Below are 27,154 nucleotides of genomic sequence, written 5' to 3'. Positions count from 1 at the left end.
AGGCTAGTGAAAGTCAGATTGAGTGTGTCACATCACATTTTTATTGCTGCACATCTCCACGCGGTAGCTTGTCTCGTATTCCTTCATAGCATGCATATGGGATACCCTGCAGTGCGCTGTATATCGCTCTGTTTGTCAACACCGCGCCCCCCCCCCCCCACTCTGTTTGTGTTAATGGACACTCTTTTTTCGTATTTGAAAGAGTGGCATCTGTGTCACAATTCCATGAACTGCTCATAAAACAAGCCTACCATGTTGCTGCTCATCCCAGGGAGAGGGTTTTGGTCCCATTGTGTTGGTTTGTTGTTTATTGGTCTCCAGGCTGTCAGAGACGGGATTTAATGAGGACGGGGTTTTGCGGGGGGAAAAGAATCACTGGCAGCAACAGAACCCTCTTCTGTGTCGGTTTTTTCTTTCTCTCTTCTTGAGTAGGCTTTCTCATAGAGCGCTGTGAACGTCAGTTAGGCATAGCATTAACAGGAGCCCATAATTTAGATTTTTTTAATAGCATTTGAGAAACACTGCTGCCTCTTATTGACTTAGGGTTAGCTTTTTATCCCTGATAGTGTTTATTATTAGGTTTTTGTTCTCAATAAATCAGTGTTTGCTCTTAGTGTAATTCTAGCAGAAATCGCCTTAGCTCGCTCAGATCAACATCACAGTAGACTGGTTAGTAGTATTTATATTGGCAGCGCAAGGATAAAAATTGGATTCCTCGGGCTATTTCCTCCCCCATATAAGTCATTTTCTGAAGGGGGTTAGGAGGGGATGGGAGGGGTTGGAGGGAAGGGGGGGGGGGGGTTGGTTCATGTTGGCACTGGCATGCCCATGTGATCATGGCTGATATTGCTTGTGCACTGATGCCTGCGCTACTTGTACCGATGCATGACTTGCTTGAGGATATATGTTATGTGCAAAACTGATTGTGCCTCGCCTGCCTCTCCCTCCTTCCCTTCACCACAGACTCTCCCCGGTCCCCTAGTAACTTCTTATCAGTACCCCATTACCTCAGATCTTCCCCCTTTTGCCCCCCCCCCAGCTCCTTCCTTCTGGCATGCCAGAGAGTCAGAAGTGTGTGTATGCCTTGCCTTTTCTAACTGTCAGCTTCATGTGTGCTTCTAATAACCATCTTTAAACTAAAACTAAAACAAAACAAAACAAAAAGGCCTCTTGTGAGAACAATGATTTTTATGAAAATCAACAGTGGCACTCACCACTGCTGGGGGCTCAGTTTGTCCACAGCCCAGCGAGGTCTCGCTCTCACTGGGCAGCTGCATCTAGTAAAGTAAGCCTCTCCCTTCCAGTGCTGTCGTCCACTCTTATTCCCAAGACGACACACAACCACACACAGGGAAAAAAAAGGAAAGAAAAATGTTTTCATCATGTTGTACCCATCTTCCATGTTCATCGGTAACATTCATCATAACTTTTTATGTATAGAGTGACTAACTCTGTCTTCTGCTGATTCCTCCTACGCTGTCCAGCACGTTTGAAAAAAAAAATAAATAAATAAATAAACATCCTGCAGGCTCTCTCCAGATAGTGCCACTGTGGAAACAGATCCAGCCGCGCTCTGGGCCTGATTTGGCACAGTTCCTGGGCACATTGGCGCCGGTTCTAGCCATAATATGGTACCGTTCCGGGTCAGGTCCAACCTGGTTCTGTGCCTGGTTTTGCACGGTTCCTGGGTGGATCTGCACTGGTTATTGCCCTAATTTGGCACGGTTCCTGGGCAGATCGGCACCGGGTCTTGCCATAATTTGGCACAGTTCCGCAAAACAATACTGGCGCCAGCTTTGGGTCAGATCCGGTTTGGATCCGTTCCGGTGTCGGCAGCTATCTGGTTCTCCGATCTAACATGTTTGCTCGTTTCCTCTGGCTCCTTGATGCTAACCCAGAGTCAGCCAACCATTGGCCTTTCTTTGAAAAGAACAATAAATCTATCTCAGCGTTTAGTTGGCTTGAGTCGAACTCTCTGACAGTGGGCTGAAAGCGGGCGCCATCATTTGCAAACACAAACAAACACTCACAAGAGCACACCTGCACACACCGATCAAATAAAAAACACTCCTTAGCCATCCAGCATGCAGACACACAAACACACACACAAACACACACACACACACACACACACACACACACACTACACGAACGTGTCAGCATGGCTCTAAAAGCAATGCCAAAAGCACAAAAAATGCTGTGTATACTGTATTGTGCATGTCCAGGCCTTTTTAAAATATAATAAGTCAAGGTCACCAAAGTAATAAACTGTGCGATAGCTCATGAATAAACTCCTGGGAAGAAGGGGGGAAAAAAACAAGAATTTGCGAGGATTGCAAAATTCAGTAGATTCATGGAGACATTACAAGGAAATGAAGCTCCCAACATAATGTCAAAGCCGGGCTAAATATTCCAGTCTAGCGATATTTTACATCCTATTTTTCTCTCCCACCTCCCTCCCCCCATGAATGCAAATGGGGATTTATTTTAGATAAAGTCCCCACGGTGTCTCCTGCCTGTCCGCTATCTCATATACCTGGGTGTCAGTTGCCTCCAGAGGACAGAGTTGTGCTAGGAGGGAGGGAGGGAGGGAGGGAGGGAGAGTTTGGCAGCACCCCAGCCTCTTGCTGCATTCAAGTCACATAAACACTGAGATATTTGTTCTCCCCAACAAAAAAAATGTAATCATAGCAATCCTATTGGTCTCCTGCCTGTTCCCAAATCCACTTTGGTAATATAGCATCAGTGTAACTGCTGGCTAGCTTGGCCCCTAGGAAGAATGTTTATAGCCTTCCCTGATTCTGCATCTAGTTGATATGCTAAGGTTGAAAACACAGGTAATTTGGAAATCACCTGATAGAGCCAGCTTTTTTTAAAGATGGAATCTAAATGCTGTTTTGTTGGAGTTTATCTTCAGACACACCTAAAGGTCTACAGCTCCCTCTAAATTCATTTTCTGTATTCAACTGAAGCCCTTGCATTTTCAGCTCAAAGACTTGATAAAGGACTTGTTATAGTACTCTCTCCTTCTTTCTCTCTTTTTCTCTTCCTCTTTGATTCTTCCTCTCTCTCTCTCCCATTCTCTCTCTCTTGTGATGGTATCAGCCTGCTGCTTACTAGTGATGAAGCATCTCAGCAGCATCTGCAAGGGAGTCATTTAGCAGTGGTTAAAATGCAAGCTGTGCAGCCCGCCTGCATGTGTGTGTTTGAAGATCAACAGGGAAATGAAATGTGAGGCCTGGTTTCTTTTTTTTGTTTTTTTGCCGTGCACACACCACAACAGCAACAACTCTCATCCGTCAAAACCAGCCACAAAATGCAGTCTAGAAGTACAATTTTCCAGCCGTGTATCCGATTATATAAAAACACTCATTTGGTTGTTGACTAGGATTTTTCTTGCGGTGTAGGAATAAGCCAGTGTTTACGCCCGCTTTCCTCCCTCTCCTGGCCAACATCCCCTCATCACCTCCCATGTGCAGGCCGTCTCTCTGGGAACCCTGTGTAATCTGCATATCTGTGCCTAGTGTTTATCCTCCTCCAAGACAATGACCCTCTTGTCTGTGCACAGACTCCCAGCCCATGGCACGTAGCCTTGCAGCCAGCCAAAACCTCCTCCCTGGTTTTATTGAGTCCTTTCTCTTTGTGAATATACCACATGGCAAATGTCTGTCTGCGGGTCGATTTCTGAAGGCATAATAAATGTAAATGGTCTTGCCTTTGCAGGGGATGTTCAATAATTAAACCTATGCCATACATCTGACCAAAGCTGAGGTGGCAAGTAAGTGAGAAAGGCTTCAGGAGCCTCTCCGACTTAAATCCTCATTAAATTGCCTCTTACCATCTTACCACTGCAATAACTACAGATCCACTCAGCAAAGACTCTAAAGTTGGCAGAAATCATGCGCGCAGCCAATAAGCAAATTCCATTTAGCACGCTCAGCCCTGTCAAATCCCAGATATGCCATAAAATCATGTATCTTGTACTAGGTTTTTCCAGCTAAGCATAATGTCGTCTTTCCATTAAGAGGCACCTTAAGAGAAGACTGCCCAGAAAGCGCCTGAGCTAAAAGAGAAAGCTCTCAGAGGAGAATGTAAGCCCCTGACGGAAAGTTTAATGACGAGCATGTCCAGAAGCTTGGGCTCTAAGTTGAAATTATACTTTGTGACTCACGTTTCGTGGCCACCCCTGGATGAGGCACAAGCTCTTTAGCTTCGCCAGCCGGCTCCAGTATGTATTTTTAATGCACGGCACGTGCCATTGCTTTAATACAGATGTAATGTAGGGAGTCAGTAGCACTTCGGCGGAATTCTGATGGAGAGGTACGATGATGAGAAAAGGGTCCTCCGCCGTTTATTCTGCTCAGGGAGGCCAAGGAAGAAGATTTACCCCGGAGGAGGGTCTGGCTTGGCACCGAGCACCTCTACTTCAGCCGCCTGTATATATATAGCAGAATACTTTATTCAAGCTGTAGGCTTCAAACTGTCCCTGCTTTTCAGTGATATATTTCACAGAATTGGACGGAGTAGGCTTGACATTACCATTTCTAATGCTGTAAGGTTTCATGTCAATCCTAGAATTGGAAGTTAATAAGGTGGTGATGTATGTCGATTCATCATTTGAATGAATGACAGACATGAGATGAATGAATGACAGACATGAGACATACAGTACCCATAGCTATAAGCCCTAGTAAAGTAGCAAGGTTGTTTACACGTAAAGTCGTCGTTTACTGTACTTCCCTTCTGCTCTAGTGGATTTTCCGTTTAGTCTCCTGTTGTGCAAATGTGGTGTGGCACAGGCAAAGCCAGGTCCATCTGATCAGTCCAATCAGACTCAGGTTCTCAGATTAGGCTGTGTGTGTGTCCTGCGTTTGGCCCTTCTCGAGCGTCTGTCCTCTCGTCCTGCAGTGCGGCGCGTTCCGCCTCGCTTCTCCATTCCCCCCAACAACCACGAGGTGATGCCCGGTGGCAGCGTCAACCTCACCTGCGTGGCGGTGGGCGCCCCGATGCCCTTCGTCAAGTGGGTGACGGACGGGGTGGAGCTGACCAAGGAGGACGACATGCCCGTCGGGCGCAACGTGCTGGAGCTCACCAAAATCCGCCAGTCAGCCAACTACACCTGCGTCGCCATGTCCTCACTTGGCATCATCGAGACCACCGCACAGATCACCGTCAAAGGTGAGTCACAAAATAACCAATGTTTCCAGGGTCAACTGTACTTTCCGATTAATGTTATTTTTTTTGTATGTGATCCTTTTTCAGGTTATTCAAATTGTCTACGTGGTATCTTTGGTCCTGGCCATTAATTTTTCTTGCTGATCAAGCCAGATGTCTGAAGATTGTGTACTTATCGTCAATGAGAGATTGTAATAGTTAAAGGCTGTCTGCCTCATTAATAATGAACGAGGCTGGGTATTCCAGCACACCCTTGCCAGACAGTGCATGTAATTACCTCATCAATGTTTCATCAAAGTTGAAATCTGACTTGTAGCCCCGGCTTCTTCATGATGCTTAAGTGTGCGGGACGAGGATGATGACAAAGTGCCTTTTCTGGAGGGAAATCTCCTCCTTGAACGCCCCGCCACCACCACCACCACCACCATTGCACCCCATCCAAAAAAAAAAAAAGAGGAAAACCTCACTTCACTGCTAGAGGCCCCTCATGGTTACTGAGTCAATGCAAATAGTTTTTTTCAAAAAAGGAAACTGTCGAAGAATTAATTTCCCGGATTGTTTATCACAAGCTAATGTCTGGGGACGCTGGAGAAGATCCCCCTCAGACTTCCCCCTTTTCTTCTCACACAGCAGGGTTGAATGGGCCATGAAATATGAACAGAAATAAACTGCCAATGCTCTCGGAGGGATTGTTTGTTCCTCACGGAGACTCAGTGAATAACCCACGTCTGAATGCTTATCAGTCACAGTTATCTTTTATTAAGAATTCATTCACTGGAGCGTAGTTGTTTGTTGATGGGAGTTAGATCATGAAAGGATGAGGAGAGAATTTTAATCAGATGTATTAGGGATAGGATTTGTGTGGAGTAGAGATACATAGGCTCCCTGGTAAGTGTATTGTAAGTGCATTGCTGTGATGTTCGTCTGCGGGGAGACAGATGGTAGTGCCTCACCCACTGACTGAACCTTTCAGAGAAGCCCCACATTTTTTCTGCATTTGTGGGTTTTTGCAAGTCTAATCTTGGAATTTTGTTTTGTTTGTTGTTGGTTTTTTTTTAGACAAATGTAGCACAGCCTAATGTATACATTTTTCACCAATTAAGCACCAAGCTGTGTAAAAAAAAAAAAAAAAAAAATAAAAAATCCTTCATTTTGTGATTCTGTGATGCGCCACATTTTTAGCATACCATATGTCATACAGTTATCTCCATACGGTGACAGGAAATCCCTGGTTGCTGTGGCGTGCCCCCTCGTGTCGTTTTGTCAGCTTTTCCATCTTGTGTTTTTCCTCCCCCCGTGCAGTTGTGCGTTACCCTGGCGGCGCCCAATTGCAGTGTGTAGGCAGCAGCCCGAGTGCACACAACACAAAAGTCATTTAGAGTCATTTTCAACTGCGATTTTATTACAATACTCGCACTTTCCATTCGCCTCTGGAAATGGAAAAACCTGTGAGCGCAAGTCCATTACTGCCAGGCAAAGTGATGGTAATGGCATTGTTTACAGTTCAAGAACTGCATTAGAAAAGAATGTATCTGCGTTTGCCTCCTGCGCCAAGCATGCCTCTCCATTCCGCAGCGAGTCTTTGGGATCTCTCAGGCATTTTGTCCTTCTCTCCACCCTTAGGCTAGGAGTCGCTCTGGATCAGAATATGTTAGCGACGTTATAACATTGGAGCAAGGCTGTCAGATTGCTCTTGGAGTGGATGTGTATGTCGTGAACCCTGAAACATTACATGACCCTCCACTTGTCCAAACAAGGACTTGTCAAGACACCAAACCACTGGTGACTGCACAGTGTGTATGTAGGGGGGTAACATTTCATAGTGAGGAGACAGGCTATGCATACATCATAGCATTTTATGGTGAGAACAGAATGCAGGTATGTTATATAGCATGGTATAGTGACTACATAGTGTACATTATGTTTCTGTTCTTGAATTGAGTCATGTCATAGGAAAGAGCAGTGAATGCGTAGGCAATGGCGGCTAAAGGACAGATTTAATCACAGATGGTACTAATAAAGCAATACGGCACGTTTATTCCGACAGGTCACCTGCGGTCCTATCCTGCCGTGCATCATGTTTGTGGTGCAGCGTGAGTAAACAGCAGGCAAAGTCCAGGCAATGGGGTACAGTACAGCTGTCCTCTTTATTGCATCAGTAGTCCAAAGCGATTCCTCAGAGTCGCAGGATAATGTAGTGAAGCCCCTAACCCTAAAATAAATTAGTCCCTTTGAAGGGCCTCACAATGTCTTCTTCCTCCAAGTCTCCTTATCTTGGCCAGCCAATTTGATGAATGAGAAACAAGCAAAAAGCAATTCCAATTGAAACAGCCCAACTCAATTGCGGAACACATTTAAAAAAAATAAATATATAAATAAAGGTGGTTATTATACTTGGCCAGTGATCCAGTGTCTGACATAAAGGTGCACAGTGGGGACGGATGTTGGGGAAATGAATTCCCCCAGCATGGAGTTGTTCCTCATCGTTATAAATACTTCCACGTAGGCTCGTATGGAGCCGCGCTCTTAAGCTGCCTTTATGTCATGCAGGGAGAGAGACATTTTGCTTTGAGAGATAATGAACATGGCCTGTCAGTGCCCACAAGTGACAGGTGAGTCGCAGCAAGAGAGAAGCAGCCTCTGGAATAGTGATGGACTGTAGGAGAAAGAAACGACTCTACGTGCCCCCTCCCCCCACCCCCCTTTCTTTCTCTCTCTGACTTTATCGAGTTATTGAGTTTGTACAGAGAAAGCCTTTCAACCTCCCCGCAAATCAGGCATTCAGAAAAATAGATGAGAAATGAAATTGCCTGCGTTGACAATGTGTCGTCTTCTCTTTTTCCCCTGTCCCTGCCTCCACGGTTTCGCCCTCGTGTGCCGCAGCCCTGCCCAAATCCCCGATGACGCTGCTCGTTACGGAAACCACCGCCACCAGCGTGACCCTGACGTGGGACTCGGGCAACCCGGAGCCCGTGTCCTACTACGTCATCCAGTACCGGCCCAAGCAGTCGGAGAACAACTTCCAGGAGGTGGACGGCGTGGCGTCGACGCGCTACAGCATCGGCGGCCTGAGCCCCTACTCGGAGTACGAGTTCCGCGTGATGGCGGTGAACAACATCGGGCGCGGGCCGCCCAGCGGTCCCGTGGACACGCGCACGAGCGAGCAGGCGCCGTCCTCGCCGCCGCTGCACGTGCAGGCGCGCATGCTCAGCTCCAGCACCATGCTGGTGCAGTGGAAGCCTCCGGAGGAGCCCAACGGCCAGATCCGCGGCTACCGCGTCTACTACACCGAGGACCTGCAGTCGCCGCTCAGCACCTGGCAGAAGCACAACACCGACTACTCGGAGCTGACCACCATCTCGGGCCTCACGCCCGACATCACCTACAGCCTGCGCGTGCTCGGATTCACGTCCGTCGGAGACGGGCCGCCCTCGGACGTCCTGCAGGTCAAGACCCAGCAAGGAGGTGAGGCCCAACGCACACACACACACACACACACACACACACACACACACACACACACACACACACACACACACACACAGAGTCAGTGGGGTGGGCTGGATACAGCATACAGCTGCAGCATTTAGTGCTATTTTTGCTTTCTAATTACTGAATTAACATTCATTCATCTTAATTTATATCAAATGTAAATAATATATCTAAATAATTCATGGATTGGTATGAATTATTGTTTATAAATGACCTGCGTTATGTTTTGCATATTTTCATGCCATCATCAGTCTGCATTTGGTATAAATCGCTAATTGGCAATTGATATTCAGGACGCTTTGTAACAATTTATGCTATCTGAGAATGGTAAACATAACAGAAGAGTTCTAGCTGTGTCTGAGTGTGTTTCCTTCTGGCTTCTCAGTCCCAGCCCAGCCTGCAGGCTTCGAGGCGGAGGCAGAGCTGGACACACGCATCATGCTCACCTGGCTCTGGCCTGTCCAGGACCAGATCATCAAGTACGAGCTCACCTACTGGGAGGCCGACTCAGGAAACAAGGTACTGGAGCACAACGAGTATGATGCAGTGTAACTGCCCAGTGTATTCAACTGTATTCAATTAACCCTTGTAGGTTTTTGAACATTCTAACATAAGATTCTGTTCCGCAACAATTGAAGGTTCTAAAATGTTGAATTCAACTGAGATATTCTTTAGAACGTTAATTTTCCAACATTCCCATCACACCAGTGTGACGGTACACCTTTAAGGGTTAAATTTGTGTCAAATGTCAGATAACATTACAGACCGAAATCTAGAGCATGTTAGTTTTTCAGAATCTGTGCGTTTTTAATATTTATTAACAATAACTAGTTATGCACTCACTTGTCTGTGTGCGGAGTTTTTTCACTCACTTGTCTGTGTGCGGACATGTCAGCAGGACATTCCATTGGTATTTATCTTTGTGTTTTTCTTTTCCCAGCAACATGTGGTCTTTGACCCTGCTGGTTCGTATGCAGTGGAGGGCCTGAAGCCAGACACTCTGTACAAGTTCTCCCTGGCTGCCCGCTCCGAGATGGGCCTGGGTGTCTACACACAGCCCATAGAGGCTCGCACGGCTCAGTCAAGTAAGTACCACATGCAGCACTGAGCTCCGCTGGCTTTAAATCATCCTCTTCCCGTAACGAGAGAACCCCGTCTCAGTGTCTTCAAGGCATCAAACACAACCCGGCTAGCACCCTCATAGCTAGTAACCACCAGGTCCTTCATAGTGGTCATAGTTAGTCCAAATAGTAAGTGAAAAGGGGCAAATAAAGTTTTCTATTTCACATATGGGATCATTTCTGAAGCCCATCAGACATATAGTTGTTTGTATCCCAATGGGAAGACCTGATTGTTCTGGGACGGCGGGCTTGCAATTTTGTCAGACTTGCTTTTTCCCATCGAAGAATTAAAAGGAGACGTTTCCAACACCCAGAAAATGGTAGGTTTGGGTAAACATCCCTTTAAGTGTAGTTCATTTTTTTTAAATTTCTGTGTACTTTACTTTCCCCATGATGTATTGCGTCGGTCTCAGAGGCTTGTGATTTTCAAGATCAAAGCGGTGGGAAAAAAAGAGCCCAAACGAGGAGCAAGAGCGACAACCTTGTGGCTGAAACGACCACTCCAGACGCTTAAACCCTGGTCGTGATTCAGAGCCGTTTGACAAGACTGCTGCCTGTCCATGGTCTCTGTAATGATCCTACGTTATTTCTCCTGGGGTTTCCAAATTTGGCAGGGCGGCTTGACGTAAATGGCCGCCCGCCTTAATCTCTCTCTTCTCTTCTCCTCCCTTCTCCTCCCCTCTCCCACAGCCCCTGCCCAAAGCCTCTGTCGTTTACCGGCAGATATAGAGTTCAACCTGAAATATTTATGATATCTCCCAAAAGAAAGCCTGGCTTATTCAAAGCTATTTGTTATAGTTGTCAGCCATGAAAGGGCTTGGTTTGCTACTGAGGGCCCGGTTCCCATAGGAACAGTGGCCCCTAAAATCCGCTGGCTTCCTTATCTGCTGGCCGACTGACAGCCTGTGAGTCTCAGGAGAGAGACGCCGGGCTGTCATAGAGTCCAGTGACTCTCTCTCTCTCTCTTTTTCCTTCTCTCTTTCCCTCCCTCCTCTCTCTGGGTGTTATGTGTGTGCCTTTCTCCCCTTTTTATTTTTCTCTCCCTTTGCCCTTCATGTTTCTCTCCTTCACACACGACCCCCCTCTTGTATTTATCTGTCTCCCTATTCCTCCCACTCCCCTCTTGCTCTCTCTCTCTCTCTTTCTCTCTTTCTCTCTTCATCTCTCTCTCTCTCTCTTTCCCTCCAACCTCTACTGTTTGATTTAATCTCACCCTCACTCTTAAATACTTTTCTCTAAACCCTGCCTTTTCAACTTTGTCCTTTTTTGTCGTTCTTTGTCTCTTTATCTCTTATCTTCCTTTAATGTTTTCCCTCCTTTATCTGCTTTTATAAAACTAAAACAAATCTTTTATTCCCGTTCTCCACACCCACTCGTGTACATTTGTTCTATCTTTCTTTCTTTCTTTCTTTCTTTCTTTCTTTCCCCCTCCTCTCTTTGCCTTTCTCTGCCGTTCTCCTTCTCTGCATTGTGTGGCTCTTCCCTCTTTACTATCCGTCTCTCCGCCCCGTGTCATTACTTTCTCTCTCCATTTTCCACCGTTTCAAACGTATCAGTGGCAATCTGTTCCACGCTTAAAGCTCCGCTCCCGAGGATCATTCCCCATTCTGACATCTTGAAGAAAAGCCCCGTAGAAAAGCTTGTCAGCTAGTCAGTTTTTTCTCTCCTGTTCCATCTGGGTTTAAAAAATATATAAATATAAATCTGGTTATTGCCTCTTTATTTGAGAAGGCAGATAATCAGGACAGAGTCTTTCAGACGAGATGGGGAAAAGTTGCCTCTCTCTGCTCTGATCATGAAAATCACAGGTGTGTGTGACGGATGCTCCCCTCATCACCCCACATGATGCCAGTCACCTCCTCTCCCTCACCCTCTAGTTTACACGCCTGATCATTTTATGTTACAGTTGTTTTATTTTTATGAAAATTGTTGCTTGCACTTCAAATTACATAGCCCTTGTTACCCTGGAGTTATACTGTTGAAAATAGCATTGCAGGGACAAAGACTTACAGCACACATAAACTGCTAACAGTGGAGCCATGTAAGTGTCAAAGTACTTGTAGATAATGATGTTCAGTATGTCAACTAGACTTGGTATAGTATTGGTATAGTAGTAGTATTGTTATTTGTATAATATAGTAGCATTTCCACATGGGCTATGTAACAAAAGGGTCACCAACATTGTTTTAGAAGTCTGTTTTCTGTGTATTTTATGTTTTCCCTCTGGACTGAGATGAATACACACCTCAAATATCTGCTTCTTTCTTTCAATTAATTTGTGTGAGCCGATACCAAGAGCACGGTCATGTTGGCGCTCCCCGCTGTGCTCTGTGCCTTTCCGTATCTGCGAAACAAACATTTAATTTCATTCCCCCACTCTCTCTTACACACACACATACACACACACACACACAAAACACCACCACCAGCACCTCTTATCAGCAGGGATTACAGTGGAATATAGAGGTCACGACCTACCTTACATACTCAAGCTGGATAAATGGCTCCACGCTCAACTTTATCACTATCTCATATTTTTTTTCCCCCCAATCCTCCCTCACATAAGCAGCGTGGGCGGGTTGGTGTTGAAAACTCCATTTCACTCTTTCAGCCATTATTCAATCTGATATTTGTCCTCGCTCTAGCTCTCACCAGGGGAGCTTAATTATTGGTCTCCGAGGTGAGACCGATTCTGTGTGTATTCCTCCCAGTCCAGAGTGCATGTTGCCCAACCCCCCCCCCCCCCCCCCATACCTTCCCCCATACCCCTCCAGTGTTTCCCATCCCGCCTGACCTCCTCCCTCCCTCCCTCATCCATCCTCCCCTCCTCTCATCCTCCCTCAGCGCCGTCAGCTCCTCCTCAGGAGGTGCACCTGGTCAGCCTCACCTCCACCAGCGTCCAGGTGAGTTGGACGGCACCGCCGGCCGCCCTGCGCCACGGCAACATCGTGCGCTACTCGCTGGCCTACCAGGCGACGTCCGGGGAGGACACGCAGCGCCACGAGGTGCCCGACATTCCCGCCGACGCCTCCAGCCACGTGCTGGACGGCCTGGAGAAGTGGACCGAGTACCAGGTGTGGGTGAGGGCCCACACGGATGTGGGGCCCGGCCCGGAGAGCCCGGCCGCTCGGATCAGAACCAAAGAGGACGGTACGGCCCTCTCCGACTCCGCTCTGCTCTCTCTCTCTCTCTTGCCGCCTCTTCCAAAATCCTCAAATCCACTTTGGCTCTCTGCAGACTCCTTCCTGCCTGGCTGCTTCCTCTTCTTCTACTTCCTCTTCCTCTCCGTATTCTCCTGCTGCTGCTGCTGCTGCTGCTACTACTACTGCTGCTTCCTCCTCTTCGGCAGAAAGTACTAACTCACTCTGAAGCCTGGGCCCTGTTGCTCCATACTCTTAACAGCTTGAGTGTTTTCCTCTTAAACTCTCTTTCTTCAAATTCCCCGTCCTCGTTCTTCCTGCCTCTCCTCAGCCTTCCTCTCGGACGCCCTGGACAGGCGAACACTGTGGTCTTTCCCTCTCACTGCCGCAGGGTAGGGGCCTGCTGGTGGTCCAGTGGCATCTCTCTTGACAGCCTCTCGCCTCTCTGGCTTGAAATCCGAACACACGGTTGCAGGAGGGTCAGCCTCTACTGTACCAAGACAAACCTCAGAACCTCCACCAGGATCAGTCAGAACTCCACCGCAAAGCAGAATTCTGCCCCTACTACACCTCAAAGGCTTTACAATGACATGCTTATTTTCTGTGCTGGAACACAAACCTGTGGAGGACAGAACACTGGCACCGAAGTGGTCAGCGAGTGGTCAGTGAAGTTCCGTCTGTGACACCGCGTGATCCTTACTCTTCCCCAAACAGTGACAAACAAACATCATCCACCCCAATGCCACAGAGACAGCTTTCAGCTAAGCTCTGCTACCCCTGGCAGGTTGAATTAGAGCAGGACCACGGGGGCCTGTGTGTTCACTGTGTGTGCATGGCCTGCGGTCGCTCAGCACCCCTCTCCCCAGGAGTGGACGTCCCGGAGTCTGTTTTATGCAGAGCAGCTCTGGTTCTTGGAAAGCCTGACGGTGTTGATGGACAGTTGGAGTTTGTGTGGTGCAGAGTCGTAGGGTTCCAGTGTCTCTGGTTTGATCCAATGTGTTGTGACTGGCATGGATGGTGCAGCAGGCTGCTATGTTCTTTTTTTTTTTTTCTCTCTCTCACTCTCTCTTCCCCCATCTCTACCCCCACCTCCCTTTGTTTCTCTCTGTTGCATTTCTCTCTCTTTCACTGTTTTTTTTCTGTCACTTTCTCTCTCTCACACACAGTCTCACCCGCCGGGGCCTTGAGGCATTTGCTAGTCCCGCTCTCACCAGGGACAAGCAGCCTTTGCTTTAGCAGAATACTTGCTAGCTGCTTCCCTTCTTCTCTTTAGCAGAATACTTAGCTGCTTCCCTTCTTCTCTTTAGCAGAATACTTAGCTGCTTCCCTTCTTCTCTTTAGCAGAATACTTAGCTGCTTCCCTTCTTCTCTTTAGCAGAATACTTAGCTGCTTCCCTTCTTCTCTTTAGCAGAATACTTAGCTGCTTCCCTTCTTCTCTTTAGCAGAATACTTAGCTGCTTCCCTTCTTCTCTTTAGCAGAATACTTAGCTGCTTCCCTTCTTCTCTCTCACTCGCTCTGTTTTTCTTCTTTTTCTCCCCCTCTCTTTGTCTATCTCCCTGAAACAGCCTCCCTCTCTCTTTCACTCCCTCTCTCTTTCCTTCTGCCTTTCTCACCCTCTTTCAATCTCCGTCCCCCCACACTCTCTCTCTCTCTTTCTTTCTCTCTCTCTCTCTCTCTCTCTCTCTCTCTCTCTCTCTCTCTCTCTCTCTCTCTCTCTGCCTCCCACTCTTCTCACTGAGACCAAACAGCTTGACCATCAGTCCTCCTCCCCTTGCCTGTCCTGCTGTTCTGCCTCCTAGAGTCTTATTGTGCTCCAGCGTCCCGAACTCTGATTATTACACACACACACACACACACACACCACTTCAGACACTCGATTGCAAAAACGCCGCTGCTGCGGACAACATACAGTATGCAGACCATAAACCACACAGCCAATTACCTCCCCTGTCCCATTACCCGCATAGCACGTGCAAGGGACGCGCATCACAGAGAATGGCGCGATTTAGTGTTAATTTGTTTTAATATATCCAGAAAGGGCTATTTGTCCTCCTTTAATTATTGAGACATTTAGCGTGTAGCTGAGCCTGGATGTGTCCTTGGTGTGGAGCTGGGTAGTAGGGTTGTGGGGGGGGGGGAGTGGGGGGGAGTGGTGCTGCTTGAGCCTGGAGCGACACGGTGGTTTTGTACCTGCCCGTGGATAGATTGCCTCTGCCTTACAAGTCCTACATCAAACTGGGATGAACGCCCTGCGAGCTGACTGGGTGCAGATACTCCCATTTTCTCCTTGGATCTTTATCAAATTACCCCTAAATCACTTTCCCCGCTGTCGCCCCCGCCCTGACAAGAGGATGATGTGCGCTTGATTGCCTTCACGCCTGGGATTGTGGGAAAAGTGCATTAGCAACTTCAGCTGGAGTGGCTTTGCGCCGCGAGGGGGTGATGGTGGTGGTGGTGGTGGTGGGGGGGTGTGGAAGGTAGCCTGCGATGGAGAACCCGAGCTGAACCCACTCGATCTTCACACTGCCGTTTCCATGGAGACGCAGGGTGGGGGCGGGGGGGGACTAGAGGGAAGGGTGTGGGATTTCAGGATTTCATGGGCCACTGAGGCGATATTGGAAGCGTGCGTGAGTGTGTGTGTGCGTGCAGACCATGCATAGCGTCAAAGCTGTGGCATGGTGCGTGTGCGTGCGTGTGTGTGTGAGGTAAACAAATCACTGTGAACGAGGCGGCCACTTCTGCTGCCCTCTCTCCACCCAACCCACTCGTTGCCATCTGAAGCGCCTGGTAACAGACCTCTGCGCCCTGTTGGCAGAGGGCAGAAAAATAGCCGTCCTGCTCTCCACCTCGCCCTGCTCTCCTCTCCTGCTCTCCTCTCGTCTGCGGCGTGGGATGCCTCTGAGCCACACACACACACGTGCACCTGCCCTCTCACTTAGACCTGGACTTTGCGCTTATCCGTCCACGCCGGAGTGCTATTGACTTTCTCTGCCTCTGAAGGTCAAGGCTGGATTCCAGAGGCTTGCAGATTTATATGGCTAAATGATTCCACTTAACAAAGCTGCCGCCGCCGCAGTAGTAGCAGCCCACTGCTGAGGGTCTCCACTGCTGTGCCCGTATAGGTGATCTCCCACTGTATGCCTTCATTTATCAAAGGGCACAGCACCCCCTCCTACCTCTCTCCTCCCTCCCGCCCCCGCCCTCCCCCTGCTACAGTTTGGGCATCAGTCTATTAATAATGCTGCTTTTTAACCTCGTCAGTGTTATTCATTCTCTCTCTCACACACACACACACACACACACACACACACACATATACAACTCCTGCTCTCTCCCTCCCGCCCTCCTTTCACCCTCTCTCTCTTTCTCGCTTGTTCCAATTGACCATCATTAACATCTATGCAATGTCTTTGCCTTCTCTTTATTGATATCAAATTTGTATTCATCTGAATGTCTCTCAACCTCCACCACCACCACCCATCATCCACCATCCACCACCACCACCACCACCACCTCCGGGGAGCTGATGAAGCATCCTGGCGGCACTCAGAACCCAGCCCTCCTCACTCCCCTGCCCACCCCGCCCACCCTTCCCTCTGTATCAACAGCGTTGTCGTGCCAACGCACAGGGTGTACAGGGGGCCTCCGCTCCTGTCCGCTCCCAGAAGTCCCGGGCTCCCAGCACAGCCGCCCCGCGAATCTTAATGTTATTTATTCTCCCCGCGCGGCCCCGGCCCGACCTTTACCTGACCTTTACGCCTTTATGGATTGCTTTTGGAAGGAGCGGAGTGCGAGTGGGACTGGGAGTCTCGGTGGCTGGAGGAGGAGGAGGAGGAGGAGGGGGGGGGGGGAGTGGGAGACGAGTTGCTCCCTGATACTCGCAGAGGCCCCCTTGTCTCCACTCAAAACTTGTCCAATCAGAGCCTGCGCTGTGTCATTCAGAAAGCAGGCTTGTCTCCCTGGGTTTGTGCCGGCGTCTGTCAGTTTGTGTGTGTGTGTGTGTGTGTGTGTGTGTGTGCGTTAAAACGATTGTGTGAGTGTGTATTAGTGTGGTTGAAAGAGCAAGAGTGTGTATGCTTGTTAGAGTGTGTGTGTGCGTGGGTGAGTGTGTGCGTGCATTTTTCTCCGTTTCTAACTGTACGAGCTGCTCTCGTCCACAGTGCCAGGCGCTCCTCCCCGGCGTGTGGAGGTGGAGGCGGTGAACTCGACAGCACTGCGGGTGACGTGGAAGCCACCGCTCGCCGCCAAGCAGCATGGCCAGATCCGCGGCTACCAGGTGGTCTACTCGCGGCTGGAGAACGGAGAGCCGCGCGGCCAGCCCGTCATCCTGGACGTCGCCCTGCCCGAAGCCCAGGTACTGAGCCGAGCCTGTGTTCTGTGTCCATCACCTGTCCCCCTGGTCCCCAGTGATGTTTCGTCGCGGTGGGACCTCGCAAGGGTCAAATAAAAGGGCATGAACATGTGTGGAGAGGTCAGCGGGATCTGACCAGTGTGATTTAACCTTTATGCCACTAAGCTGTACACAGCCCTCCAGGGACACGTGCTAAACGTGGATCAAGGCTGTTTGTGTGTCTGTCTGTTTGTTTGTTTGTTTGTTTGTCTGTCTGTTTGTTTGTTGTCTTTCTTTCTTTCTTTCTTTTTTCCTCATTTTGAAGCAGTATTGTTATGGTGGTGCTGCTTTTGTGTGATAACTAATAATCATGATTGTTGTGTTGTGGATTCGGGGAACAAAGAAACCTGTTGACTTTTGTGCAGGGGGGGGGGCAAATGCCATCTTTTGCTGCCTTGTTATGTTTCTCCCAAGTGAATGCGACTTCATTTCATTTATTTCCCGAGAAACAGAAACATCGGGGAGTGGGGAGGGGACGGAAATGTAATGGGAAGAGAAAAGGTAAGATTAATCCTAGTTAGCGATGCGCACACCAACGCAAAGAAACCATCCCCCTCGACTGCAGAGCCGAGGCGAAGCGACAGAGAAGGGAGGAGAGCTTTTTTTGGTGTCAGGCGGGGGGATTGTTATCCCAGAATTAGCTTGCAGGAGCATGCCATCTCTCTCAGGCCCTTCTCCAAGTGTCTGAGCTTATCGGAGCCAGCACACTGCGCAGGTCTCCTGGGGTCGGGTGGAAGGGAGGAAGCGTGGGGGGGGGGGGGGGGGAGGAGGAAGGCAGAAGAAAGAAGGGGGGGGGGAGAGAAAATCAAGGGACTGACATAAAAAATGAAGGTGTGATGAGATGCACCGTTGTGGCAGACCTTTCAGCAGGAGCTGTGCTTATCCAGCACACAGCTAAACAGGCGCAGGCAAAGGTAAGGCAAGGTATGAGTCTGTTCAGAGAGATGAGAGATTCACCCACTTGATGTCCCCTACCCCCCACCCATGTGTGCCTGAAGGCCAGGTGTTTATCTATCAGAAAAGAAAATACCTTTGCCGTCGATAAGCCTAAAAAGACGCGTCGGGCTTTAAAGATGGTGGCGCTCGGGGTAATTCTCCGTCAGTCTCATCAGGAAGAGCAGCTACGCTTTTGTGTACATCTGTGACGTTTCATCAAGGTCACTATTCATGATGGCGCTTCTTGGTTTTCACTCATCCTTCCAGCATCCAAGGTCATTCTATAGAAATGAATAAGTGACCTTTTAAACTTGCGTCAGATGTTTTTTTTTATTTCTTTTGTAGTGTTCAGCGGCTCGCTGATAAACGTCTCACCTCGTCTCCCTGAGCCAGCCACCACATTCCAGCTTTATCTACTTGTGCAGTCTCCAGTCAAGCTACTGCATCTCCAAACAATGTGCTTGTTCTTTCTCTCTCTCACACACACACACACACACACACACACACACACACACACACACACACACACACATTAAACTCTCTTTTACACACTGTTTAAGGGTCTCTCTCTTGCAGTTTAGCACACCTATCTGTGTGACTGAGCCATGATGTAGTTTACATTCCCCCTGCAGCGAGCGTGAGCACGCGAGGGAGTGGCCTCAGCGTAGCGTGGCTGGACGCGCCAGCACAGGCTAGGACCCCGCTCCTGTGCAGACTTGAGGACCCCCCGCTCCTGTGCAGACTTGAGGATCGATCCCGCTCCTATGCAGACTTGAGCTGCTTCCACTGTGGTCCCATGCACTCCTGTTGACCTACAACAACCATTGATTTATCTCTCTCTATCTTTCTTTCTTTCTTTCTCTGTCTCTCTGCAGACAGACATTTCACTCTTGTTGTTTGTTTTTATTCTCCCTCCCTGTCTCTTGTCTTTCTTGTCTTTTTCTTTGTTCTGTTTTTTTCTCCCCTCATGTGAAATGGCTCTTATTGTTGATTGCCAACTAGTATTGCTTTTCTGTTTTTTTTTTTTTTCCTTTTCTTTTCTCTCCACTCACCGCATTACGATCAATAAGGAGTCGGCGCTTTCGAAAATGCCACCTAGCCTATGGACCACCCCCCCCCCCCCCCATACCCTCTCTTCTCACGTGGGGAGGGGGAAGGGCTGGAGAGGGAGTCTCTTCGGAGACGGAGAGGCCCCTGAGATTCGCGCTGGCCAGGACTGAGCGTTTCTCTCCCACACACCGTCTGTGCGCGAGGCAGTTCCTCCTGATGGATCACGTTCTGCCTGTGTCTGGTGCTGCATCACTTTAAATGGGCTCTATTCAGCTACCCCCCCCCCCCCCCACACACACACACACACACACACACACGGACACACACACAGACATGCCCGCACGATGCCAGGCATTCCAGTTTATGTGTGCGGCACATCACGGCACAGCCTGCCGTTGAGAACTTTTATTTTTTACTACGTCCGTGTCCTTGTCTGACACATGAAAAAGTATGTGTTTTCACTCGCCTGCTGTCTGATGGAGTTCTGTTTGGGACAAAATCAGTTTCAAAGTGCCCCTCACTCCTTTTTTCCCTTCCCACTCGCAAGCAAGGGCACAAGAGATGACAGAGGGTGACGCGCCATAAAAGAAGTGCACTGAAAATCTGGGCCGCAGTTTAGCAACGAGGCGCTTTTTTATGTCAGTCTGGGATGTAGTAAACTTCTCCAGACCCCCCTCTTGCTGTTAATGTGGGCTGCCTTGCCATTAGGATAACGTGTGTGGCTATCTAGTCATCGTAATTACCTAAGCCTTGATGACAAAGACTTAAATAAAATCGTATTAACCCATCAGTGTGGTGGTTACAGACACACAGGCACATAAAGACTTAATTACTCTCTAACTCCCTCTCTCACTTTTATGGCTGTTTTTATTATTTGTGTTTACACCTGACTTATTCTCTCACTCCCACCCTTTCTCTTTCACTCACTCTTTCTCTCTCTCTTTCACTCTATCTTTTTCTGGCTTTCTTTTGCTCTTTAGTTGGCTTTCTCTCTGTCCCTCTCCCTCTCTTTTTTTCTCTGCCTCTCTTTCTGTATCTGCTCTCTCTCTCTCTCTCTCACTTTCTTTCTGTCTCTCTCTGAATTGGCTCACTTCCTCCCTCTGTCTTTTTAGGCAGGGTGAATTTATAGCCATGCTTGTGTTTTTTTTGTTTTTTGTTTGTTTGTTGTGGTAGAAGTAGTGGTGGTGCACGGCGGGTTGGAGTAGAGGAGGTGGGGGGGGGGGGGGGGGGAAGTGGGGCAGCCCGTATTCAAGGAACGAAGCCTATCCAATCAGATAAGAGCAACCTATCAAAATGCTCGCCCGTGTTGCCGGACGAGAAAGGGAAGGAGGTGGGAGTCACCGACACAGGTCACTGAAAGGTAGAGAGGGGGAGGGAGGAAAGATGGAGAGGGAGAGATAGAGAGAGAGGGTGAAGGAGAAGAGGAGTGGAGAGGAGAGCGTTGGAGAAGGGTCTGTTTGTGTGTGGGAGGAGATGAGGGATTTTTAGTAAACAGGGCCAACCTCGGTGCAGTGGGAGCCCACACAGTGCCCTACATACGGCTGTAGCTCAGTCACAGGCTCCTTTTACACACACCCGCCCCCCCCAAACCCCCCCCCTCCATCCCATTCCCACCCTCCCCAAAACCAGGCACCATGGATGTCCTTGCAAAACTGACTTTCTGTTGATATTTAAGTGCTAGGAGACACACAAACACAGACTCATTCACACACACACACACACAAACATGAAAGCACACACCCTGCACACACGTGCATGGCAGTGTGTATTTCATCAAAGGCAGCCGCAGAAACCATTTTGGCCCACTTAAAATCAATGCCCCAGAGGTAGTGTTCCAGTAATTCTCACGCTGTAGAACGAGAAGTACGGAGGTGTGCCTTAGCGCCAGATCACCACAACCCACATTCATTTGTAAGCCGCATTGAAGACGGGTAATGGGATTTACCACATTATTGGAAGCCTAGTGGCTTGCCTTCACAGCCCATTGATGTAATGTTGTCGGAAAACTCTCAACAATGTTGGGAGTGGGGGAATGGGATGCTTCACACACCGACCAGAACTCCCAAGGTTAACTGTTAAGGGCAGCTCGGCAGGAAAGCTGTCCTTGTCAGTGGAGCGTTCATTCATCAGTCCCCTGAAACGTTTCCTGGTTTTCTCAAAGGATTCTGTTGCCTCCGTCACTTGGCCGTTGTTATCGTTCCTTGTTTGCCGTAGCTGCGGAAACAGCCGGAACATCTGCCAAACTGAATTACTGAGACAGATCGTCTTAGAAGCTTTCTCTCTCAACCCCAACCCAACTACTCGTGTTTCTTAACGAATGCCCACAGAAAGCTCCTCGGTAACTGAAGACAAGCCAGGCCTCTTTCACACTGGCCCTTTTAGACATTCCGGCCGTCTCTCTCTCCCGACGGTCAATGCAACGTAGCTTGCGGTTGCTAGGTGGGGCGAAAAGGCATGGCGATCCCCCACGGCTTTGGGTTTTCACCCAGCCAAGCAGTTTAGCAGCTCCTGAAGAAGGCCTTTTCTCTCCCCAGATAACACCGGGGATCAAGGCCAGCTGAAGCTGAGGCAACGTGCAGTGAAGTGTGGCTTGGCGAGGCGTAGTGTAGCACAGAGCTGCACCGAGCAGCTCGTCTCCTGACTCGGCAGAATGTGGAATACGGTGGAGCACGAGTCTGTGCGTCAGCCGCAGCGTTCCCGGTTCAGAGCGACCAGCTCCGACACGCTAAGCTTCAGGGTTTAGTGATGGCACATACCCCAGGGGCTAATGAAAAGTCACACCTTGAGACAAACACACAAATGCATTCACAGTCACTCAGTGAGGTACACACATGTACACACACCACAAGCAGAGATATGAAACACACGTGCATACACACACACACACACACACACACACACACACACACACATAATAATAATAATAATTATAATAATAATCATAATAATAATAATACACACAAACATACACCACACACACTGAGAAAAACACATATCATACTCATGCACATATTATTAGACACACAGACACACACACACACACACACACACACACACACACACACACTGAGGTGCAGAAATACACACACAAACACAAAAACATACACATACTAAGATTCACAAACACAGCACAAACACGTAACTCCTAAACACACACATAAACACAGTGATACACAAATGTGCACACTTCTACTCTCACATTCAGACACATTCCAGTGCACCAGCAGGGGCCTTGTGTGACTCAGAGAGAGACCGGAGAGGTCAGAACACACAGGCCGCGCTGTCACTGACACTGACACACTCTCCCTGGCCAGGCCCCTCAGGGCCCGCACTCACCGTTTTCATCTCTCTCTCTCTCTCTCTCTCTCTCTCTCTCTCTCTCTCTCTCTCTCTCTCTCTCTCTCTCTCTCTCGTGCATACACACACACGTGCACACACTTGATGGCCTTGACAGACAGCTGCCCAATACTGCCATATTGAAAAGGTTCACCAGGAGTTCAAATGCTCTGGCTCTCTTCAGTACTCACACACACACACACACATTATCAAACAGACACACATGCACACATAAACATACACATATATTTTACACACACACACACATATTATCAAACAGACACACATGCACACATAAACATACACATATATTTTACACACAGACACACACACAAAAGCTTGTACTGTTTTCACACTCCAAAATAAACCCCAAATGTGTGAAGAGTTCATAAGACGCTGTGTTCTGTTGGCAGTCAGTGTGTGTTTTATGATCATCATCCCCAATCCCCAGTGCAGCGCGTACATATGATGAATCCCATTTTGATTTACTGCCCCAGCATCCTCCGTCAATAGGAAATAGCTGCGTTTCTTTCTTTCATTTTTTCTTTTAACCACCGCCACCGCCCCTATCTCATGTCTCACCTTGTTTATGATAAAGGTATAGATTTTTATTATTATTGTTTCAAAGGAATCGGAAGAGAGCGGCCCCCTTTGCTCTTTATTTTCCGTTAGTCAGCAAGGCGGCTGCGGAGCAGAATACAAATGCCCCCTGCACCTGCACCTCCGAATCAATTCCGGCGCGGCCGACTGCGGCGTGAGCTGATGGGGCTCGAGGAGACGAGCGGCCGTCTACCGAGGATCTGTCGGCCTTCCTTAAAGCAGAGCGAGTCTCCGTAGGGACACCGGCAACTGTGTGAGAGTGTTTGTGTGTGTGTGTGTATTTGTGTGTGTGAGAGAGAGAGAGGGTGTGTTTGTGCCTGACTGAGTGTGTGTGACTGTTAAGAGTGTGTTTGTGTGTGTGTGTATTTGTGTGTGAGAGAGAGAGAGAGGGTGTGTTTGTGCCTGACTGAGAGTGTGTGTGACTGTTAAGAGTGTGTTTGTGTGTGCGTGTGTATTTGTGTGTGAGAGAGAGAGGGTGTGTTTGTGTCTGACTGAGAGTGTGTGTGACTGTTAAGAAGAGTGTGTTTGTGTGTGTGTATGATGAAGGGCCGAAGCATGTACACGCGTGTTGCGCTGGGACGAGCGGGCACGGGGGGGTTGTCGTGGAAACCGGTGCCTGGCACCTCCAGGAGGGCGCGAGGAGAAAAATGTAATCCTTGGCAGGGGATGCTGAGTAAGCGCCAGGGCTCCAACATCTGAAGGTGAAATTTAATCTCAAGCCACTGACAGACACATTACAGCTGCACGGGAGGAGGACTAAATCACTAGCCACACTCTCGCTCTCTTGGTCCTCTTCTCCTTTTCTTTCTCTCTCTCTCTCTCTCTCATGCTTCCTTTCTCTCTATCTCTATCTCTTCCCTTATTCTCTCTTTCATTGTTTCTCTCCAATCCCTGAATCATCCTCCCTCTCTTTCCTCGTCTGTTTCTCTCTCATTCTTGCTTTTCTGTCTTTCTCTGCCTCTATCTTACACACACACACACACACAGACTGATTTCCATTCGGCATACCTATGTAGGAGGTTGAGACCAAGGGGGACGTGTGTTGAAGAGATTTATAAAGGCGCTGATCTATCAGGCTGAAGTGTTCTGTCGAGTACGAGAAGAATCCAAGCGAGCGAGGGAACAAAACGGGTAAATAAGAAAGTGGAAATGCATACCATGCGGAATCCATCCTCGCCTTTACAATCTCACACACACACACACTCCCTCTCAGGCTCCCACTCGTTCTTTCTCTCTCTTTCTCTCTCTCTTTCAGCTTTGTAGTCTGTCTCGCTGGCACGCTGCATGTACCTGTTTTGTAGCTACAGCTGCTGTTTGTTGCCGTGCGGCTCTGTCGTCAGCCAGTGTGGTTGTTTTGTCGGGGGGTGTATTGTTATTACCTCCACCACCACCTCCACCACCACCACCCCACTCTCCCCAAATACACACTCACACAGACATCCACACTGACTGCAGGAAAGGGTGTTTTCTCACCCTCACTCTCTAAAGGAGCTTATTATCACATCGCCGCTGGAGCCTGCCGAAGTTTCCTGCCACCGCCGCGTGTTAAAAATTAGCTGCGTTCCGCAAGCCGGCACACACCTATTTATTTCGGAAGAAGAAGACCACTGCGCCATTAGTCCTGAGTTGGGAGGCTCGTATGGGGTCAGGAAGAAGGAAATAACAAGGCAGCAAGATGCATGGGTTGGGGGAGTGTGTGTTTATGTGTGTGTGTGTGTGTGTGTGTGTGCGTGTGTGTGTGTGTGTGTGTGCGAGGGCACATACCACAGAGAGGAAACTCATTTACGAGTCTCTTTGATTCTTTTCTTTTTTTTTCTTTTTTTTTTCATGGTTAGTATTTCACTCAGGTGTTTACAGGTGTTAGTGCACTGTGCACTTTCTAGGTGTTTCCCTTCAACGTAAAGTTCCTGAAGTTCCTGGTAAATGCTCTAACCCTTATCTAGCGCCACTGTCTGACTCCAGCAATGGTTCCATGGGTAGGTACTGTATGTGTCTCCTGATATTGGACGCTAGAGATTTCTTCTTCGGCAGCACCTCCTTCGAGAAGCATGACACCTCCACTCCAGCAGGCGGTGCTGTTGCCACCTGTTGACACCTAACACTTTCTTTCTCCCCTCAGATGCATGGCAGCAAAGTGTCTCACCTGCCTTCCATAACAGCCCTAGAAATGCATGTTGCTACTGTTAGAAGCTGTTACTTTCTTTTCTTAGTCCCCTACAAGAAAAAAAAAAAGTTCAACTTTTTTTTTTGGAAATCTGTGTAGTTTGTGACTCTCTCCTTCCCCTTGTCTGTATGTCTGTCTGTCAGTGGGCCGATGAAGAATCCACGGAATATGTGAGTAACCGTAAAGAGTGTTACGGGTGGTGTGTTTTTTTTTTTCTCTCTTTGCGTTTGGGGTTTGGGGACGGCCGGCAGGCCTTTTGGGAACGTTCCTGTGTGCCTTCTGTGTGTGTGTGTGTGTGTTGGTGTGTTTTTCCCTGCCTGGATGTTCTCTCCAGGGGGGAAGCCTAACGCCTAACATCCCCAACCTCTCTCCATCCCTCCATCCCCCCATCTCTCTCTCCACCCCCCCATCTCTCTCTCCACCCCCCATCCCTCTCCCAGCTTTCATCCTGCCCCCTACTGCTTCATTCCCTCTCTTCTATCGCCTTTTTACTCCAACTCCATTTTTCTCTGACACTGTCTCTCTCTCTCTCTCTCTCTCTCTCTCTCTCTCTCTCTCTCTCTCTCTCTCTCTCTCTCTCCCTCCCTTCATCTATCTATCTATCTATCTATCTATTTAAAATCTCCCTCTCATTCCATCTCACTCTAACACTCTGTTTCTCTATATGTCTTTATACCCCCCCCCCGCCCCCTTTCTTCTCACAGTCTCTAAGCCCCATTCAGCAAGATTAGGAACTTTTCCACTGTAGAGTTTAATTGGTACCCCTGAAGGCCCTTTTGATGCAGGAGGATCAAGCACCTGGCGAAACGGCGGTGCAGCCTTCCTCTTTTCCCCTCAGCAGAAGTGTCTTTGCTGGGGAAGAGGAGATGTTCCTTTATCTGTGAACCTCCATTAGCCCCGAAGCTTTTCACAAAAAAAAAAAAAAGCTGCCTAACTACCAGTGCCGAGCAGTACACCCTTTCAGCCTGGCGTGTACTCACCGTGCACCTATATCTGACCCCCCCCCCCCCCTCCCCTCTGTCTCTCTCTCATCACTCCCCACCGCCATGCTGGGAGAGACTGCTGAAATATATCATTCATTGTCACGCTCTTTCCATCTCTCCCTCTTTCTCTCTCTATCCCTCTTTCCATCTTTCACTCTCACTCTCTCTTTGTCTCTCGCTCTCTCTCTCTCTCTGAAACCCTGTGATCTCAGAAGTCTCTCATCTCTCTCTCTATCTCTGTCGCTCTCTGTCTGTATCTCTGCCAGAATAGATGACTGCTTTCAAATCTGTTTTCCTTCCCCTTCTCATTATGGCTCTCTTTCTCTTTCCCCCCCTCTCTCTCTCTCTCTCTCTCTCTGTCTCTTTCCCTCCCTCCCTCTCTCTCACTGTCTCCCTCCCTCCCTCTCTCTCTCTCTCTCTCTCTGCTCCTCTGCTGCTTCCATATTAACACAGACAGCTGGGTCCCCTCCATCTCCTAATGCCCCTAATGCCCCTCTGCCCCCCTCATTCCCATTCCAGCCTGTATCCGTGGCTTACCTGCAGCGGCCCTGCACACACCCCGCTCTCCTCATTTCCTTATTTGCCCCTTCAGCGTGTTAGTGTGTGCTGCCGCTTCTGTAGTGAAGCTGTGTGAGCAGGCTTGGGCTCAGTGTGTGCTGCAATGTTGTTTGCCAAATCGAGGGTGCAGGGAGGGTTACTGAGAGGTGTTCGGGGTGTTTGTGTGTGTGTGTGTGTGTGGGGGGGAAGGGGGGGGGTGTTTTTGCT

The 27,154-nt window shown here is 48.8% G+C and overlaps 1 protein-coding gene across 9 annotated transcripts in view; it reads left to right on the top strand.

Annotated features, from left to right (window-relative positions):
• ptprfa (protein tyrosine phosphatase receptor type Fa) overlaps positions 1-27,154 on the top strand; it is a 220,305-nt gene that overhangs the window by 129,049 nt on the left and 64,102 nt on the right. For 5 of the 9 annotated variants that reach the window (XM_076279000.1, XM_076279001.1, XM_076279002.1 and 2 more), the window contains exons 7-13: positions 4,909-5,178; positions 8,059-8,640; positions 9,053-9,186; positions 9,608-9,752; positions 12,633-12,938; positions 17,091-17,284; positions 25,550-25,576. In XM_076279000.1, coding sequence (XP_076135115.1) covers positions 4,909-5,178; positions 8,059-8,640; positions 9,053-9,186; positions 9,608-9,752; positions 12,633-12,938; positions 17,091-17,284; positions 25,550-25,576 — 1,658 coding nt within the window. The remainder of the gene's footprint in view (positions 1-4,908; positions 5,179-8,058; positions 8,641-9,052; positions 9,187-9,607; positions 9,753-12,632; positions 12,939-17,090; positions 17,285-25,549; positions 25,577-27,154) is intronic. The other 4 variants (XM_076279006.1, XM_076279004.1, XM_076279007.1 and 1 more) reach the window with 1 other exon arrangement.

The sequence above is a fragment of the Alosa pseudoharengus genome, unplaced genomic scaffold (assembly GCF_046254945.1).
Source record: "Alosa pseudoharengus isolate Yale_2024_CS ecotype anadromous, Long Island Sound unplaced genomic scaffold, YU_APseudo_1.1 YU_APseudo_1.1_scf_11, whole genome shotgun sequence".
NCBI lineage: Eukaryota > Metazoa > Chordata > Actinopteri > Clupeiformes > Clupeidae > Alosa > Alosa pseudoharengus.
Note: the sequence above shows the minus strand (reverse complement) of the source record. Positions and strands in the feature narration are given on the sequence as shown.